This window comes from Pipistrellus hanaki (assembly GCF_964339955.1).
Source record: "Pipistrellus hanaki genome assembly, chromosome: 8".
NCBI classification, from domain to species: Eukaryota; Metazoa; Chordata; class Mammalia; order Chiroptera; family Vespertilionidae; genus Pipistrellus; species Pipistrellus hanaki.
This window is the reverse complement of record NC_140510.1, coordinates 36,224,041-36,243,000: the sequence shown is the minus strand read 5'-3', so window position 1 is coordinate 36,243,000 and position 18,960 is coordinate 36,224,041. Positions and strand designations below refer to the sequence as shown.

Genomic DNA, 18,960 nt, shown 5'->3' with positions numbered 1-18,960 from the left:
TTAAAATAGTAAAAACAGATATTGCCATTGTTATTCTTTATTTCTTTTCTTCCTGGTCATTGTTATAGAATTTTCTTAATTACGAACAAGCCAAAAGGTACACTTTTAGCCGAGACAAAAGACGAAACAATGTCATTATTATAGTAAGTTCAACCCAATTTCTATAAAATTTAAGTTGAACAAAGAGTCTTAATACAAACATTTTATTATGTGAAGTCTAAGCTCAGCTGTGTTCTCCACCTTTCTTTTCCAGGAACTCCATCTAGACAGGAAGAGCTTCTTTTGATCGGCAGTAGCAGCCTGAAGCCAATTCCCGTAACTACAGAAACAGCTTCCCAGTCCCTCTGCCCCTTAAGTTTGTGTGAGGGATTCAGCCGAGACACAGGCACACAAGCCTCAGGTCTGGACAGAGGTGCGAACATGCGAAGGGGCGGGCAGAGCACAGGGTCCCCAGAGCGGACCTCCAGGGGTGCTCTGCCCCAGGCGCCTGGCCGAGGGGCACGTCAGAATGAAACCCAATGAGCCCCTTGCCCATCAAGTCTTGAACCCTAAGAGCGGGCAGGTTCACTGGCACGAGGCGGCATTTTATCTCTGCAAAGGCCCGTCTGCGTCCACCTGGAGGCGGTGGCCTTTCTCTAACCCACCCAGGGCCTGTACTGGGCAGCAGGGCTCCCGGGTCAGAGCACTGCTCGGTCCCTCTGACCCCAGGCTTCTCCGTCAGCACTGCCACCCTCCCCTCTGCAGGGGAGGAGAAGGAACAGAATCCACCGGGAAGGCAGGGAAAGGAGGAGAGGGGCAGAGCTAAGCCCCACTGGGCATGGGAAGCCCTCTGCAAGCCCAAGTCCCCAGTCACACATCCAAGGTGCGAGGTGCTGGGGGCAAGGGGGAGGAAGGGGGAGGAAGAGGTACAGAAGTCTCCTGGGAGTGCCATTTCTGGGGCATGTGGCGCCCTTTCCAGGTGAGTCTGATGAACCCAAAGTGAGACGTGGAAGGCGTGCCTGGAGCACACAGGGCTCCGTCTGTCCTTTGCTGCGTGACCATGTCGGTCAGCCTCCTGCTAGAAGGGGGGCAGGTGTGAGTGTTTTCACGGAGGTGGCTCCCAGGGCGGGCCCGACTCCCTGGGAACTGCCTCAGCGCCTATGCAGGCAGCCGGGCATGCCAGGGCCTGCGGCCAAGGCCTGGAGTCCAGCACACGTGTGAGGTGGGTGAGCAATCTAAAAGGTGAAAGTATTTATGATCTCATTTCACTGGAAAAGACGGTTGCAAGCTGCCATCCCGCAAAGCAGTGATTCCCACACTTTGGGGCGGTTACGCCTTCTCTGTGGATTTAACCAGGCACTTGGCCTCTGTGTGCTTTAGATTCTTAGACTTTGTTAAAATGAGGGCTGAAATCTACTCTAAAAAGATGGTGTCCTAACTGGTTTGGCTCAGTGAATAGAGCGTCAGCCTGAGGACTCAAGGGTCCCAGGTTCGATTCCGGTCAAGGGCATGTACCTTGGTTGCGGGCACATCCCCAGAAGGGAGTGTGCAGGAGGCAGCTGACCGATGTTTCTCTCTCATCAATGTTTCTAACTCTCTATCCCTCTCCCTTCCTCTTTGTAAAAAAAAAAAAAAAAAAAAAAAAACCACAATAAAATATATTTAAAAAATAAATTGATTTTAAAAAAGAAAAAAAAGAAGAAGATGGTGACATGACAGCTATGGACCAAGACTGAGGAAGCCCCTGGCTTAGCAGTGGGTGACCCTGAAACGCATTCCACGGTCGTAAACACGCACATACACGAAACCTAGGTGGTCGGTTCCTCTGTGTCCCTACCACTCTGTCCCCCTCCGATGTGCAATTTCCTATGAGCCATAGAGAGAGAGTCCAGATTAGAAACTCAGGGCATTTAAAAACCACTTTTCCCTGGACTCTCCCGCTGGCCTTTGGTTTCTGTGTGAATTGCTTCCTTATCACATCCCTCCGAAACCACCACAGGCCCCCAGCGCAGCCCCGCCCGCCCACGGCATCCTGCCCCGGGAAAGCTGGCCCAGCGGGCAGAAGAGAAGGGGACCGACTTTGACTTCGGAGAAGAGCATCTCAGAAGCTCCTCCATGGCTTCTGGCCACAGCCTAGGGAGGGGGAGGGCAGGACTGTTGGGGAAAGGGCAGCAGGTATAGGCAGGGGCAGGGGCACAGGGCACAGGGCTCGCTCACCTTCACGTTGGGCGTGTAGAGGTTCCTGAGCGAGGCCAGGGCGGCAGACAGCCCCTCCGTGCTGTACCCGATCCACAGGGCTTGGAGATGGCTCGAAGAGATCCCCGTCTTCTTACTGAGGCCCTGGAAGGAATGGGAGACAAATGGCCTCAGCGTCTCCTTCCCCGCCTGCAGCGCTGAGACCCCCGGGGTGTGGGTGCAAGCGGCCACGCTGAGCTGTGGAAAGAACGCCCGCACCTGCGAGCCTTCTCTCCTGAAAACCAAGGGGCGAGCACCTAGCCTGCCTCTGCGCTCGGCCTGTAGGCCTGAGGAAAGAGATGGCCGATGAGGAGAAAGTTTCTTCTCTTCATGGAAGTTCTCCCGTCAATCAAAGGAAGAATCAATGAGAAAACATCACCATTCTGTAACCCACACAGAGCGCACAGTCCAGGCAGAGACCCGCAGCGGCTGATGGCATCCCACCGGAGAGGCAACACACCGCTGTGCCTCCCGCTGCGGGAACCCACACAGAGTTACACCGAGTGTGAACCCCGGTGCAACCAGGAAGCCTTTGGGATACCCCCCGGGAGGGGGGGGCGGGGGGAATCAAACCTGAATCTGATTAAGCCTCTAGGTGCAACTACCAAATAAGAAATCCAGAGGATCATGAACGAGATGCTGAGAAATAAAAACAATCAGAAAATCCAGGTGGTGCAAAGCTAGAGGTCCAGCTGAACTTGATTCTAAATTCAGTAAAATAAATTGTCCGACTATAGAAACTAACTAACAACTAACTAACTAACTAGAGGTCAAGTAACTCATGTTCTCTGACAACTAAAGAACCAGGAAACCAAAGGGAATGAATGAAATGGCAAATTCAGATGGAAATAAACTTAGGAAGGACTTAAAGGGGGTGGGGGCAGTACAAATGTGACCCTAGCATTTAGATGATACACAGGTGAGTGACTGTAACTCCGAACAGTGGTTACTTTTAGGGAGAAGGGAGGGGCTGTGTTTGGAATGGGGCTCATGGAGGGCTGATAAAGCTGCTGAAATTCTCTGAAACCAAAAACTGAACAAGACAAAGACGACAACAGTGAGAGCCGTTGTCACGGTGGTGTGTGTCTCACCTTGAAAATGTGTGCCTTCAGGATGTGGTGCCCAAGCTCCATGGTCTGCTGCCGGTTCAGCTTGCCCTCTTGTCGCGAGAACATGAACGCCAGGAGAGCGTGCCCGTTCCTGGGGCCAGAAACACAGGCTTGTAACAAACACCCCGTCCTACCGCACCCCGGCCCTCCGGTGAGGACATCACCGCACACCCCCCAAAACCCTGGCACATTAAGATGCGAAATGTCTCTTTATGGAAGTACTTACTTTACTCACTACCACCTATTAAGCATCTTTGCAAAAAGAAAATTTTTTTAAGTAAAATAACATCTGATCAAGCCTCCAGATTTAACTACCAATTTATAGAAAATAAAGGTGGAAAAAAAAAAAACACCCCACATTAATAACTTCCCTGAGAACACAATCAGCAAAATCCGCATTATGGGCTGAAGTCGGTTTGGCTCTGCAGACTGAAAGGTCCCAGGTTTGATTCCGGTCAAGGGCATGTACATTGGTTGCGGGCACATCCCCGGTAGGGGGTGTGCAAGAGGCAGCTGGTCGATGTTTCTCTCTCATCGACGTTTCTAGCTCTCTATCCTTCTCTCCTCCTCTCCCTAAAAAATCAATAAAATATATATAAAAAAAAGTTTAAAAAAATCCACATTATGGGAAACTAACAGCACTAACTACGCAGTTGATTTTTTTAAACAAATAAAATGCAAAGAAAAAACAAAAGGTAGGAATCTGTAGATTGAAAGAGACACAATAAAATGCCTCTTAGGGTCCTCATCTGGATCCTGATTCACACGTACTAAAAAATAGGAAGAAAGTGGGGAAATCTGAGCATAGATAAATGTGTTGATACTGGTGAACTAGTGTCAGTATTTTAGGTGTTGTGGATAAGTATGAAAATCTTTTTCTTTTTTTTTTTGTTTATAGCTGACTAAGATAAAATATCATGAAGTCTATAATTTATTTCAACAAAAAAATAACAGATGGAGCAAATATTGTAAAATGTGAGTCGTGTTTAAGCCTAGGTGATGAGAATGAGGCTTTGAGTAACTTTACTCTTTAACTTGATAATTCTGTTCCTGGATTCAAACCTAAGGGATAATCAAAAACAAAAAGGAAAGAAGGGGGAAGGGGAGGGAGAGGCAAGGAGGAAGATAGGAAGTATAAAGGGGAGAAGCAGATGCTCTTAAGTACTTCCCTCTTGCCCTAGCAGGGTTGGCTCAGTGGACAGAGGGTCAGTCTGTGGACTGTAGGGTCTCAGGTTCGATTCAGGTCAAGGGCACATACCTCAGTTGTAGGCTCTTCCCCAATCAAGGCCCTGGTTGAGGAGCGTGTAGTAGGCAACCAATTGGTGTGTTTCTCTCACTTTGATATTTCTCTCTTTCACTCTCTTCCACTCTCTCTAAAACTCAACGGAAAAATATCCTTGGGTGAGGATTAAAAAACAAAACAAAAACTTCTCTCTGTAACAGCCCCCATTACACAAGGAGGGGATGATGCTCTTCCTCTTTTACAGATGAGGAGACTCAGGCTTGGAGAATTAAAGTAAGCTGTGCACAGGAATCACACAAGGTACTAATGAAACAGGATTTTTGTAATCCCCTCCCGAGGACGTGCTTAGAGAGAAACATCAGTCGTTGCCTGCTGTGGGTGCCGTGACCAGGGACTGAATCCACAACCCAGGTATGTGCCCCGACTGGGAATCAAACAAGCAACCTTTCAGTGCACGGACAACGCTCAACCACCTGAGCCACTCTGGTTAGGCTGGAAACAGGATTCAATCCGGACCTCCCTCAAACGCTCCTGCGCTCCTGTAAGGCACCTAGACATTCACAATAGATTCATGTGTTTATCACTAACCCAGAAACAATGTAAAAGCCCCACAATAAGGGTACCATTTGCCTCCTAAGAGTTTTGCACAGCCATGCAAATGACACTAAGATAGTCAAGCAGCTTTATAAAATGTCCACAATACATTAAGCAAAGCAGGCAGAATGGGAATTTTCATCGCAGGAAAAAATAATGTGGAGAATATTTAAAATGCAGGAAAAAATAATGTGGAGAATATTTAAAAGGGGCAGAAGTGAAAAATGAAGTGTCACTGCCTCTGGGTATTGGATTCTTTCTTCTCTGCAACTGGGGAATATTACAACTAACTGAGGCGGGCAGAGAAATGTTACCCATCCTTCAAGGCCCAACGCAAACAGTGACATGTGTGTGGAACATACTGCAGACATGGCCATCCCAGCGGGCGCTGCTCCTCTTTCCTGAGGCCCTCGGGCAGTGTGACTCCGCCCAGCACGGTCCCTGCCACCCCACCGGCCCTCCTGTGTGGGAAGCCCTCCTGGGTGCAAGGCCCTCCTGAACTGGGCCCTCGCCCCAGGAATTTCTGTATCCGCCACACGACCCTGCATGTCGTGGGTCCAGAAGAACTTGTGCTGAACTAAGTCCAGCAGCTTCCCTCCGACATGGTTCTGTACCCTGCCTGTCTGCTGAGGGGAGGTGGAGAACCAGAGGGGTCTTGGGTAAATGCTGGCTTGCACCATTCTGAGAGGTAACAACTCCTTTGCACCTGGGTGCCTCTCTTGCTGCAGCCTAGTCCTGGCCCTGCCCCCGGAGGTCCCCACGCCTGCATACAGAAACACATCAGGGCTCAGCAGTCCACGACCAAAGGTGACAACCCATCAGGCACCCCGCTCTCAGTCCTACCCTAGGCTGCATGACCTCAACGCCACCTGCCACCCAAAGGGAGTGCAGCTTAACTGTGACCGCAGTCCAAACCTCCGTAACAAACTTACACCCGCTGTTGAAATCTTTCAACTTGTTTTTGTGTTTTTCTTAAATCCTTGCCCGAGGACATGTTTGTTAATTTAGTTAATTAATTAATTAATGTATAAATATATTTTATTGGTTTTTTACAGAGAGGAAGGGAGAAGGATAGAGAGCTAAAAACATCAATGAGAGGGAAACATCGACCAGCTGCCTCCTGCACATCCCCTACTGGGGATGTTCCTGCACCGAGGTACATCAGCATTGAACTTGAGACCTTTCAGTCTGCAGGCCAATGCTCTATCCACTGAGCCAAACGGGTTTCGGCTTTTTATTAATTTAAGAGAGAGAGGAAGGGGAGAGGGAGAGCAAGAGAGAGGGAGAAAGAGAAAACATCGATATCTGAGAACATCAATCCATTGCGTCTCGCATGTTGCCCTGACCAGGCATTGAACTGGAAACCCAGATAGATGCCCTGACCAGAACTGCACCCACAGTCTTTTGGTGTACGGGAGGTCGCTCCAACCACTGAGCCACCCAGGCAGGGCTCAACTTGTTTTTGTGTCTCTACAGATTCAACACGGCCTATCTTTCCCCAGTAAATGATCTGACTTTCTCCCAGGAAATCCCCTGACCTAAATATGTCAGGACATACAATTTACCTAGTTATTATGGTCTGGCTCAATAACCTGGGAGTTATAGTTTATGGCCCCAAACCAGGTTCAAAAGGACAATTCTTAGCCCCGTGTCACCTGGGAAATAACAGTCACAACATGAAACAGCAGCCAGACCTCTTGGTCAGCATTGCCAACCATTTGTGGGGCGGGAGGTGGTGTGCTGGTCACAAGTTCTCACTCACATCTGGACCCCAGCATCTGGTTGAATGCCCAGGCCAGCGGAAGGGGACAATTTAGCAGCTGGCCAGACATGCTGCAGGAGTCGGGAGCAATTCTGCCTCCCAGAGAGCAGGAGCCCTTTAAGACAGCAATGGCGTGGACCAGGGCCAGTCAGCGGTGGCGGACATGAACACACCTGATATGAAAGTACCCGCACCTTTGAATCCCTGACCTCACGCTGACCAGCATTAGGCCCACAACAGCTCACGGCTGCCTCCTGCCGGGGCAGGAAGGAGAACTGCATCTGGGCCCCGCCCTGTGGCAGATCCTCAGTGGAACCTCCAACTCAGCGACTGCAGCTGCCCTACCACCGTCTCCTACGTGGGGCACCTGCGATCTGAACCTCAATCCCCCTCAGACCACAAATCGCAGCCTGTTACCCTGAGTTCAACCACAAACTCAAAGCCACGTGGCCAGCTGTGGGCGTGGTGCTCCACTCTGGGCCAGCAGCCACGTCCGATCCCCGGGACAAGCTACACGATGGGTGGGGAAGGGTGCTAGGGCCCCAGTCAGCCCACAGACCCTCAAGGGAAGGCAGTGGCTGGGAACAGCTTCTGGGGGAGCCCACTGTTTCCTGGAGGTGACACCACGCCTTCCCACCACAAATGGCCCCTGGGACAGCAGGCGGGGCCTAAAAGGAGAATGATAGCAAAGAAACCACACCGAGGCATTGCCTGGCGTCTCTCCACCCACATGTACCCAGGAGTCCTAACGTCCTAGTAATGACTTTATGTTAGCAGCAGAGAGAATGTGCCAATACTCCTCCTGAATGTTTCACTCTGTGTTGTCTTTCCACTGAAGAACACGGGAACTGTGTTTGAAATGCCTTCCTCATGTGCCCCTCAGACTCCCCGCCCAGAGCGGACGGAAAGCACCCCGTCGTACCTGGGCTCGCACAGGAAGGCCGTGTTCTCACCATCCGCCCTCCAGACCAGCCACTCCCTGAAGGACGGGTGGCAGAACATGCGGGTCTTGTCGCGCCGCTTGATGAGGAAGCAGGAGAGGGCCTCCATCCTCTGCTGGAAGTCCTCCCGGCCCTGCTCCCCCTGGACGTGGCCGGCGTTGATGGCCTGGAAGATCTGCTCGTCCGTCATGGGGTGGAGGGACGCGAGGGCCACGTTCAGGATGGGGAGCGCCCGCTCGAAGGCGGACTGGGTCATGAACTTCATGTTGCACTGCAGCAGGTAGAGCTCGGACAGCGACACGGGCACCACCTTGTAGCTGGCGCTCTTGATGACCAGGTGGCCTCTCTGGAAGAGGTCCAGGGTGAGCTTGAGGTACAGGTAGGAGCCGAGGCTGCGCAGCACCAGGTGGCTGCTCACCTTCCCGATGAGGGCGGCGTCGGCCTTGCCGTTCAGGGAGATGTTGCTGAGGATGTCCGGGCTGCTGTGCACCCGGTGCTGGACGTAGGCGTGCAGGTCGCTGTGAATGTCCTTGTTGTCGGGAAAGTCATCCAGGGAGAGCTTGACGAACGGCAGCCCACTGACGATTTCCTGGGGGGGGGGGGGGGGGGGGAGGGAAAGAGACGGGGAAGAAGAAAACCCAGTGTCACTGCACGGAGGCTTCTTTTTTATGTCAGCTGCGTTTCAAACCAGATTCCCTAGGTTTCTTTCAAGGGGGGATTTGCATGGATTACAGGGACTCATTATTTCGTATTAAAACGTGTAATAGGATAAGTTGAAGATAAAAAGCTTATGTGAAAGAAATCCTGATGTGAGATGGAATCAGTAAAGGCTTCCCTGAGATTCGCAAACTCGGAGCCCAGCGAGAGGAGGCAAGAGGCCCGGCGACGAGGCCACCTGGCCAGACCCACAAAGGGGCCGTGAGGCCCGAGTGGACCTGACACCCGTCATCCTTACATTGTGCAACTGGTTACATAACGGGACGAACACAGCCGCCACTGTACTCCACAGAACACGGCCAGACCCTGAGATAAGAGGCATCCTGCTCCTGCAGAGGCCAGGGCTGGGAGCCTGAACCAGGAAACCCGAAGCTGCCTCCCGGCAGTAAGCCTGCCCACACGCAGGGCCCTACCCTAGCACAGCCCCTGGTCGCTTTCTCAAATTATTGTTTTTTAATAAATTTTTAAATGGAAGCGGTACATCCAGAAGTGCACGGATCGCCATCATCATTGCCTGGTGTCATTAATGTTCACAAAGTCAAGCACACCTGGCCCAGAAGCTCAGAGAACCAGCGCCCTGAAGCCCCTGGTCCCCGACCCTCTCTCCCAGCCCCGAGGGAAGCACATCCTGACCGTGCACAGCGGAGGAGAGTTTGGTGGGTTTTCTTTAATTTCCCACTGTCGTTTCTGAAGTACGTGAGCACATGTCCTCAGGGGATGCAGTGAGTCCGGAGGAGGGAGGAGCACAGTCGCACCCATGTCACATGCACGCTAACAGAACCCCGGGCAACGCTCCTCCCCGTGCCCGCCGACGGCCAGGTTCTGCTGACGGATGGAGCATGACTGGGAAGGGTATGGACCCAATTCCCACGAACAGTACATCAAGTTCAACCGAGGTCTAACGCCACTTTTGATGAGAAAAGGAAGAACCCAAATGCTCTTGTAAAATAAACAGCGTCATAAAAGGGCAAACACCTAATGTCTTTCCTAAATGGCTTTTGAGATACACTTGTAGGGTTCAAGTGAGGGGAAACACGAGGAAGAGAATTTTAAAAAATCACTCTTCCCCTCCCTGCAAATGTTACCTCATGCGGGGTGGGAAGGGGATAGGCCTTCTCTCAGAAGAGGTCTTAAAAATCCCCTTCCTCGTCTCTCCCATTTTTTCTTCATACACACACACACACACACACACACACACCAAGGTCCCACTGCAGAGCAGGGCACACGGCCACTCGGAGGAATAACTTCACCTTCTGTGAGACCTGCTTGCCAGACACCTCACCCCAGGCCGTGGTGAACCAGGGCTAGACACTCCGTGTACAAGGACAAGTGCAGCTCCGTGCGAATGGAAACTTACCTGACACAGTGAAAAATGTGCCTTGGGCAGGGGAGGGGAGGGCAAAAAGGTCAGAGTTTTGCCCATTTGGGGCTCTGTGACTAATATTTCATAAAGTCTTAATACAGTTTTCAATTCAGCAGCTAAATAGTCCACAACCCTTTAAATTGTTAGCCTTCGTCACTTTAACATTTGAGAATAAGGTCTTGGAAAAAGAGTCGAAAATTCTTTTTTTTTTTTTTACCTGAAAATTTGCTCTTACAGTCACAATCAACTTCAACCAGGCAGGAAACTTAGAGATAATTTTGGTAATAAATGAAGAAAGCGTGTCTCCATAATCAGGTTTATGAAACTCGGCTTCATTTAGGCCATCGATCAGGATAATGTATTCTTCTTCAGGAATTTTCTGCTCTGAAAGATAAAATGTTTTTCAATTAAGAAAGTATACATTTCTATACGATGGCACCACCCAGTGTATTGTAACGCACCACGTAGAGTGTTGGGAAAAACTGGAAAGGTCTCCATATGGCAGGAGAAATGGTTTGCTTGGAAGCATATTGCCTATTAAACTTATAATGAAAACCGGAGCGCCGAGCCAAAAAGAAAACCACTTCTCACAGAACGGTTTCCAGAAACAGATTGCATTACACACACTTGGCAGAATGTCGCCTGTGTATATGATGCAGTTCGCTCTTCGTAAGCGGCTGTCTCTGGGTGAGACAGCGAAGATGACATACATGGAGGAAATCTGGAAAAGACCCTCAGGCCCCCTCCCTCGCTGACAGAACACCCCCAGTGGATTTCTGGGAAAGGACTGACCCCCAAAGGGCGAAGCATCCAGCCCAAGGCACACAGCTAGCCAGGAGTGAGCGCTCTCCTCCAAACCTACATCTCTTTCCCTATTGATCGGCACTGACTTTCTGCCCAGGGAACGGAGGGAAAACGGTGGCATCGGCTCCAATGCCCTCTCCCCAGCACCTTTTGGAGGAAGTGCTGTGCAGGCAGTAAACTGGCTCAAACGATGAGGGAGGAAGGATGAAAAAATGAAGGGCCCATAACAGCACTAATGCCCCGACCTTGTAAAATAGTCAAGGGCAACAAGGTCAGACTTCCAGAAATGGCTTCAGGTTCAACTCACCTGAGCAGAGGCCCTGAACAAAACATGCTGGCAAGCTCCCTAAACCAGTGGTCAGCAAACCGAGGTTCGAGAGCCACATGCGGCTCTTTGGACCCTTGAGTGTGGCTCTTCCACAAAATACCATGTGCCCTAATTAAGTTAATAACAATGTACCTACCTATTAAGTTTAAAAATTTGGCTCTCAAAAGAAATTTCAATTGATGTACTATTGATATTTGGCTCTGTTGACTAATGAATGTGCCGACCACCGGCCTAAACAATGACCTTGTCCCTGCTAGGCGGGAGTGCAAACCTGGCAGGCAGCAGTGCCTGGAGCGGCTACAGGATCTACAGGCACCAATTAGCTGCTTTGGAAATGTGTCCGTTGGGGAGTTACTTGTTAGAGGTGCTTCATTTAAAACTACACCATTTGGAGAATATTATGCTAAGCAAAATAAGCCAGTCAGAGAAAGACAAGTATCACATAATTTCACTCAAATGTGGAATCCAATGAACAAAATAAACGGATGAACAAAATAGGTCCCGAGACATAGCAGCATGGAACAGACTGCGGCAGACTGCTCCGAGGGTGGGTGGGAAGAGATCCATCAAGAACTTGCATGCACAGATGCATAAGCCATGGACACAGACAAAAGGGTAGTTAAGGCCTGGGGGGAGAGGGGGGTGCGCTAGAAGGGGTAAATGGGGAAAAAGGGGGCACATGTGTAATACCTTCAACAATATATAAAACTACACTGTTTGGGAGGGGCCTCAGGGAGATGGCTCTGAGGAAGGGGATGCAGACCCACCCACACCTCTCCCTGCGCCATCTCGCTCCCGCCACAGGAACACGCTAACCCCTCCTTCTGAGGACGGCCCTGGGGGCCCTGGGGGGCTGCTGGAGGTACCGTTTCTCAGGCTCGTGAGCGGCTCCAGCACTCCCCTCTTGAAGGCAGCCACGGGGTCCTGCACACAGGACCGGAGGCTCAGCATGCTCTGCAGCTGGGGCTCCCTGATCAGCAGGTCCCTGTAGGCGGCCAGCCGATGGGACCGGCACAGCAGCGCCGCGATGCTGTGCACGAACTCGGGCACCAGGCACGTGTACGTGTTGTCCGCCTGGCAGTAGTGGTAGGCCACCACCTGGTGGGGGGAGAAGCAGACCGTCAGCATCACCTCACCCTCTTCACATCCAGACCACAAGGGACCCTGGGCAAGTTCAGCAGGGACAAAGTCAGAAATCACCCAATTCCTGCCCGTCCCGTGAGAGGACAGAGGGGTTGGTTCCCGCCTGGGCTTTCAGAGGAGGAGGAGGGGTCCCTTTCACTCTCACACAGGGACGAAGTCCTCTTGGCTGCCCATGCCAGCCATGCGACGCGAGGAGCAGGGATCTGGGGTGGAGAAGCACTCCTTTCAGCCCCAGTACCTACCTCCTGGCCCAGCCCGGGCTTTCCTCACTAGAAGCCCCTCACCGCCGCCCACTCCCGATGGTTCTCCAGTTCCACTGTCTCACACCACGGCTGCTGGGGAGACCCACAATGCCTCCCAGGAGCGAGATGTAACAGATTTGATGCGGGAGGGTGGCTTATGAACCCGTGATGGAAGCTCAGCAGATGGAAAATTTCAGAAGGATCTTGATGACCACGAATGTAGAAAGGAAAGGCCAGCCAAGTCTCTTTTACAACCTCACAAGGAATCCCTGACAGAGAGACAGGGGCCCCAGGCAACAGAACGTAGGCTCCCAACCTCCTGCTCTCCTTCCAGCTGTAAGGGCGGGTGTGTGGAGGTGCAGGAAGACCGCCTGCTGATCGAGGAGTTTTCAGTCCATCATTTAAGATGCATACAAGTCCACTGCCAATGTCTGAAGCTATTTATTTTCATTAATACCTTTCACTTGCAGAACTCCGTCACAATTTTATCCAAAGCTGTACTTTTGCATTAAGCCATTGCTGTCTCTTTTTCAAGATCCCTTTTATAATTCATTTTTCAGAAGCCCAACTCTCTCTCTCTGCACGTTCTCACAGACCAGGAGCACATTACCTCGGATGCGAGGAATTTTGGATGCACGTTACCTTGGATGCGAGGTGTTTTGCTGCATCCTCTCTCGGTCTCTGGTTTTCAGAAGTGTCAGATCCCAACCCAGCAGGCGTTTTGGCTGTGGTGGTACCACCGGGAGAAGTACTCGGTGAGAGCAGTGGAGTGAATGGGAGATCCGGGGAGGAATCTGAAGCTACAGAGGAAAGAGACCAATTCCATCACTTACAACATCAGAATGGGGAAACGCGCGGTGGGGCAATGAACGTATTTCTTGATTAGAGACCTAGAGCTTAATGAGTGGACGCAGGTGCACATGAGAACACCTGTCCCCTCTCAGCCCTGTCTCCCACCCATCAGTTGGAGAACTGGTTTCTCAATTCTTCTATTACATGATTTTTGTTTGTTTTTTTTAAAAAAAATCTTGCATGGCTCACTTGTTCCTGGATCACTATGCTGGAGACATTTTCATGTGTTTATGATGCACAAAATAAGCCATAAACAGTCACATCTTTGGACACTCCATCCCATTTCTAAGTTGACTTTTACATTTTTGGTGAATCCAGCATGGAAGACAAAGGCGGAGCACAGGGCGCAAAAGCATTCTGCCCCGACTCCTTCTGGCTTGTCCTGCCAGGAGCCTCCCCACCTCGGCTTTAGGACCCCGATTCCCCAGGCACTTGAGGGGGCCTCGTCTCTGCTCCCAGAAAGAGGGAGGCATGCTTTGCAGCTGGGAGGCGCGGGGAAGGTCTGCCTCTAGGCAGAGGCCCCAGTGACACAAGCTCTATGACGCACAGACGGACACCCAAACAGTTCAACACACGATCGCAAGCCTGACTGAACAGCTGGGAAAACTTGAGGAAACCGGGAATCTGTGTCTATCCAAGCAGCAACTTCCTCCATCTATCGGGTATTAGTATCATAAGCCAGGTGAGTAGTTGAACTCAGACATACTTTTCGGTGAGGAGCCGGGGCTGTTGGAAGCAATCTGCCTCATGCGGCTCCCGTGGCAGCTCAGCGCCACCAGCTTGGAAACGATGGCCGTCTTCCCGAAGCCCACGTTCCCCACCACCACCGCCCCGCGGCTCTCCGCCTGCTCCGGGTCCCGCAGGCTCTGCTCTATCTGCCGGAAGAGCCACTCCCTCCCCACAAACACGGAGTCGGTGGTGATGCTCGGTACTTCAAACAGCAGGGGCTTCAGCAAGATGTCTTGTGGCTTGTAGGGAGCAAATCGTGCTGAGGGAAGAAAAAAGACCATGATTTCGGAAGAACGCCATAATTGTATACACTAAAAAAAACCCCTCCCTTTATCATTGCATATATGTTACACTTAGTATACACAGCCTACAGTTTTACCTCAAAAGCTGTCTGTATTTCCCATCTGATCCTATGAATACTCCTGAAATACGACATTTATCATGCACTACTGTCACTACAGCGTATCCTGTTAAAAAGACTTTCTGGTCCTTTTATGCCTCTAACGTATTCTCATGACTCAAGGCCGGCACACTGAGAATTAGAGAAAGTGATTCCAAGGGTCACACCACGGCCCATCAGTTTAGCTCAAACAATATTTAAGACACATTTCTCCCAATGCTGTGTGAGTAAAATGGAAATGCGTTTTCCCTGGCGATAGGGCCCAGCTCTTTCTCTCCTGGGGTCGTGGTGCTTTGCCCCTTTTGGCCGTGCTATTGACCACACACCTGTGCATTATGGGTAGATGCAGGAGGTGGCCAATACCACCCAAAAAAAGTGAAACAAAGTCGATTCTTGGTTGATGATAAAAGAAATAAAAATTAAAAAATTGAAGGAGTGTTAGACTACCCCTCACTTCAAAATAACATCATGCTGCAGAATTATTTTTCAACTCCAGAAGGAAGTTAATCTATTTTAAGAAGTATAACATTATTAAGGAAGGCCCCCAGCACACCTTCCACATAAACTTTTAACAGCTTCCTTCCCCCTCCCCCCCACACACATCCCCATCCCTGACAGCACGTTTAACTGCTGGCTATCACGGATTTTCCATGTTTCGTCAATGAGCTCCTACCCACAGGGACAGCGATGCAAGGATAAATACCTCTGACTTCCTGCGCCCTACCTCCGGCCGTGCTGTGCCACGGTAATCTAATGGACGTCCGAAGAGGAGCATTTCTCTGCCCGTCTAAATAGCTCAGATCTTCCAATTTGGTTGAGCTGGTCGCTGCAACATGAAACGGAAGTTTAGTCTCTTCAAAGTTGAGTTTCGTATCATACCTAAACTTCTGGAATTATAAATTACTAAACAATTCCACTCAGGCATTCAACAATATTTACTTCAAGGTGATTTTGATTTTGTCTACCCAACTCAATTTATTTCTCTAGTGATGCTACCAAAAAATGTTAAAAACAAACAAACAAAAAACACAAAACAAAAAAAAAAAACAAGTGCTCCTCATTCTTAAATGAATGTTGATAGAGTTGCTTAAAGTCATGTTGATAGAGTTGCTAAAATCTCCGTGATTCCTGGAAAGTGACGAATTTCACCATAAATGTTTATGAAGACATCTGACAATCAAGTGTCACTCCACAAAATCCCTTTCCTACTGCAAACACACAGCGCGGCCCAGAGAACCCTGATGCTGCTAGAATTCCAACCGCGTTAACCAAGCAGACTGCCCATACACTTCCACAGTGTTTGCAACCCGAAAGTCAGCTCCTGGCAGTAAAAGTAGCCTTTCACTGGAAATAAACATATTCCTAAACTTCAAAAGTGTGCATATATTATCTATACAACACACACCAATATATACGTATATCTATAGATTACATTATATAATACTAGGGGCGCGGTGCTTGGATTTGTGCATTGGCACGGGGTCCCTTGGCCTGGCCTGCAGGGATCAGTGGACCTCTGCACCTCCACAGCCTGGCCTTACTGCCAGCTTGTTGGGCTGCAGCCCACTGTCCATCTCAATCCCATACAGTTCAATGTCGTGCGTGAAGTGGCAGGTGGCCGGGGAGGGAGCCCGGGCCCAGGCTGGGCACCATGCAGCGCCTGCTCCTCCCCGCCCACTGCACCTGCCGCCACTCAGGCACGCAGGGGGAGTGTCTGCAGGAGAGACTTGCACAGCTGCAGCTGTGCTTGCCAGCCTTGAGCCCCGAATCTGGCGCTCGTGGGTCAGCTGAGCAGTGCTCCCTTTGTGGGAGCACACTGACCACCAGGGGCAGCTCCCACATTGAGTGTTTGCCCCCTGGGGGTCAGTGTGCATCATAATGATGGGCAGGCCTTCCTGTTGCTTAGACTTTCATATATATAGATAGACTACATATGTATGTACTTTTTTAAATTCTAAAGAGAACTAATCACATTTCCCTCTGTAAGATTCACAGCACATAGGTACCTTTAAAATGGATTTAGGGTTTATTCCAGTTGGATTATAAAAACAATTAATGCAAATAATTCTACTAATCCTCAGCAAATTGTAGAAGCAAATATACAGTGTTGTTGTTTTTCTTTCTTTAAAAAAAAAATCTCCTCTGAATTGCATATCTAGGTCACAATAAGGAAATCTAAATGAAATTAACCTAATTTGGTTTGAGGAATGAGTGGCCCCATAGAAAGCTCTGCTGCTCTTAGACATATGATGATCATCCAGGACAACAGAACACAGATGTCATCTGAGGCTGAGGAGGAGGGAGGGAGAGTTACATTCCAAGAGCTGAGGCTCCTAAGGACTGGGGAAGTCATCAGGGACCAAGCTTCAAGGGACAGAAGTCAGGTAGGGCCGCCCTATGCTGTACCCTCTGGCTCTGACACCCCCGGCACCCCTTGCCTGATGTGGGCCCTTCCGATTTCCCCTTCTGAGGCCTCAGTCTTCTCCTTCCTCAGCGTCAGCCCCACCCTCTCCTTCAGTCAACCACCACCCAGCCGGCTCCATGGCTGGGCTCTGTGACAGTGTGCCTGCTCCCCTTCCCAGTCCATGGAGACACACCTGACACTGACTTCACAAGAGCAGACACTTTGCTTCTGCACAGTCTCAGTGCCTATCCATACCGTGAGCACATTCACATCAGGGCTTCACGCAGTCCTTCCTGTTACAGAGAGTCCGCTACCTCCCCATCAGAACCTCCAAATGGACCTAGGTTACGGGAATCCAATGGCAGCTTTTAGTTTCTTGACCAGGCGGTGGTGGGCCACCAGGACCACACCCGTCACCCTGGCTTCCTATGATGATCCAGCGTGGAACATAACTGCAGGCTCCTGCCTGAGACCTGGGCCCCGGCAAATGGCGCTCTCCTCAGCGTGTCTCACCCCGAGGACCCCCACGTGCCCCAGGCTGTGGCTGAAGGGACAGCCGGCAGTGTAACCCATGAGCCAGGTCACCAATGGGAACAGCCACGAATGCCGGACCTGCTGCCGCAGCTCTGGTGAGCACAGAGATACTGGGAGCCTCGCCAGGGCCTCGCTTCCCTTCTTCCTGACCCCTTAACCCATGACATTCAGCTCGGCCAGCGTGGCTCAGTGGCTGAGCATCAACCTATGAACCAGGAGTTCACAGTTTGATTCCCCTTCAGGGCACATGCCTGGGTTGTGGGCTCCATCCCCAGTAGGTGGCATGCAGGAGGCAGCAGATCAATGATTCTCTATCATCATTGATGTTTCCATCTCTCTCTCCCTCTCCTTTCCTCTCTGAAATAAATATATATACATATATCTCACAAGACATTCGGTTTATAGCTCTGTGACAACCGAGAGGATTAAGAATATGAGGCTGTAAAGGATTATAAAAGAAGCCCTTGTTTGACACCCAGGCAGGAGATGAAATTTCAAATGCGTTTTCAGATTTCCAGTCGCCGCACTTTCAGCTCCAAAGTACACAACAGTTGGCCCCCGTAACTCCACAGCACTGTCAGCTTCTATCAAACACGAGAAAGTTGCATTGAAATGGGCCACCCCTCAGCAGGGCTGCAAGCCACCAGCTGCTGGCTGCCTCCGCTCTCCCGCTCTCTGAGGTGTCATCAAGGGCACAGAGAGAGGGGAGGGTGGAGGCAGGGAAGCCTCGGCCTCCGGGCGGATCCCACTCTGCCTTCTCACTCGTGCCTACCGTAGATTCCCGGGCATTACCAGGACAGGATGCAGACTCATTTCCTGGTACTTAACACTACATGCTTTCAAAATCCTAAACACTGTTCAGGGCTGAGAACAATCCAAGGCAAAGCGGTAACTTCATGCTGCAGTAAACCTACTAATATCTCTACAATTAAACTAATTACACGCTTCCCGCACACACACCGCGCCCAGCACCTGGGTGAGGAGTACACTGGCACAGGCTGCAGGAAAGAGGTTTTACTGGGCGGGGTGGAGAGAGGGGAGGTGGGTGGTGTGGGAGGAGGAGCAGAGGAAAGCTCATCCAAGCTGAGCAAAGAGAAGCATCTGTTGAAACATCATGGACTAACCTATCAAAGGTAAAGGCCATTAAGTCCAGGCCATTATCAGTTCGAGTTTTAAGAAAATTGGCTGGTAATGATGTTTGTTGGTTTCCTTGAAAACTAAACAGTGTTCCCTGATCCACCTAGGAAATATTTCAAAAGGGGGATAAGCCAAAGCCAGTTTGGCTCAGTGATAGAGAGTCGGTCTGCGGATTTAAGGGTCGCAGGTTCGATTCCAGTCAAGGGCATGTACCTTGATTTCGGGCACATCCCCAGTAGGGGATGTACAGAAGGCAGCTGGTCAATGTTTCTCTCTCATCGATGTTTCTAACTCTCTGTCCCTCTCCCTTCCTCTCTGTAAAAAAAAAATCAATAAAATATATTTGAAAAGGGGGGGGGGGGGATAAAAAAAGTAGTAAAAAACAGTAGCCCCTAATTACCCAAATTCTAAATGATCTAATAAATACCTTAAAGGTTCTCATTC

General features: G+C 50.4%; 1 protein-coding gene across 10 annotated transcripts in view; it reads right to left on the bottom strand.

The window, feature by feature from the left end:
• TANC1 (tetratricopeptide repeat, ankyrin repeat and coiled-coil containing 1) overlaps positions 1-18,960 on the bottom strand; it is a 232,722-nt gene that overhangs the window by 35,831 nt on the left and 177,931 nt on the right. For 8 of the 10 annotated variants that reach the window (XM_084891445.1, XM_084891443.1, XM_084891450.1 and 5 more), the window contains 8 exons: positions 15,145-15,267; positions 14,019-14,300; positions 13,103-13,260; positions 11,942-12,173; positions 10,161-10,327; positions 7,845-8,452; positions 3,306-3,414; positions 2,197-2,319 (listed from right to left, as the gene is read on the bottom strand). In XM_084891445.1, coding sequence (XP_084747571.1) covers positions 2,197-2,319; positions 3,306-3,414; positions 7,845-8,452; positions 10,161-10,327; positions 11,942-12,173; positions 13,103-13,260; positions 14,019-14,300; positions 15,145-15,267 — 1,802 coding nt within the window. The remainder of the gene's footprint in view (positions 1-2,196; positions 2,320-3,305; positions 3,415-7,844; positions 8,453-10,160; positions 10,328-11,941; positions 12,174-13,102; positions 13,261-14,018; positions 14,301-15,144; positions 15,268-18,960) is intronic. The other 2 variants (XM_084891447.1, XM_084891448.1) reach the window with 1 other exon arrangement.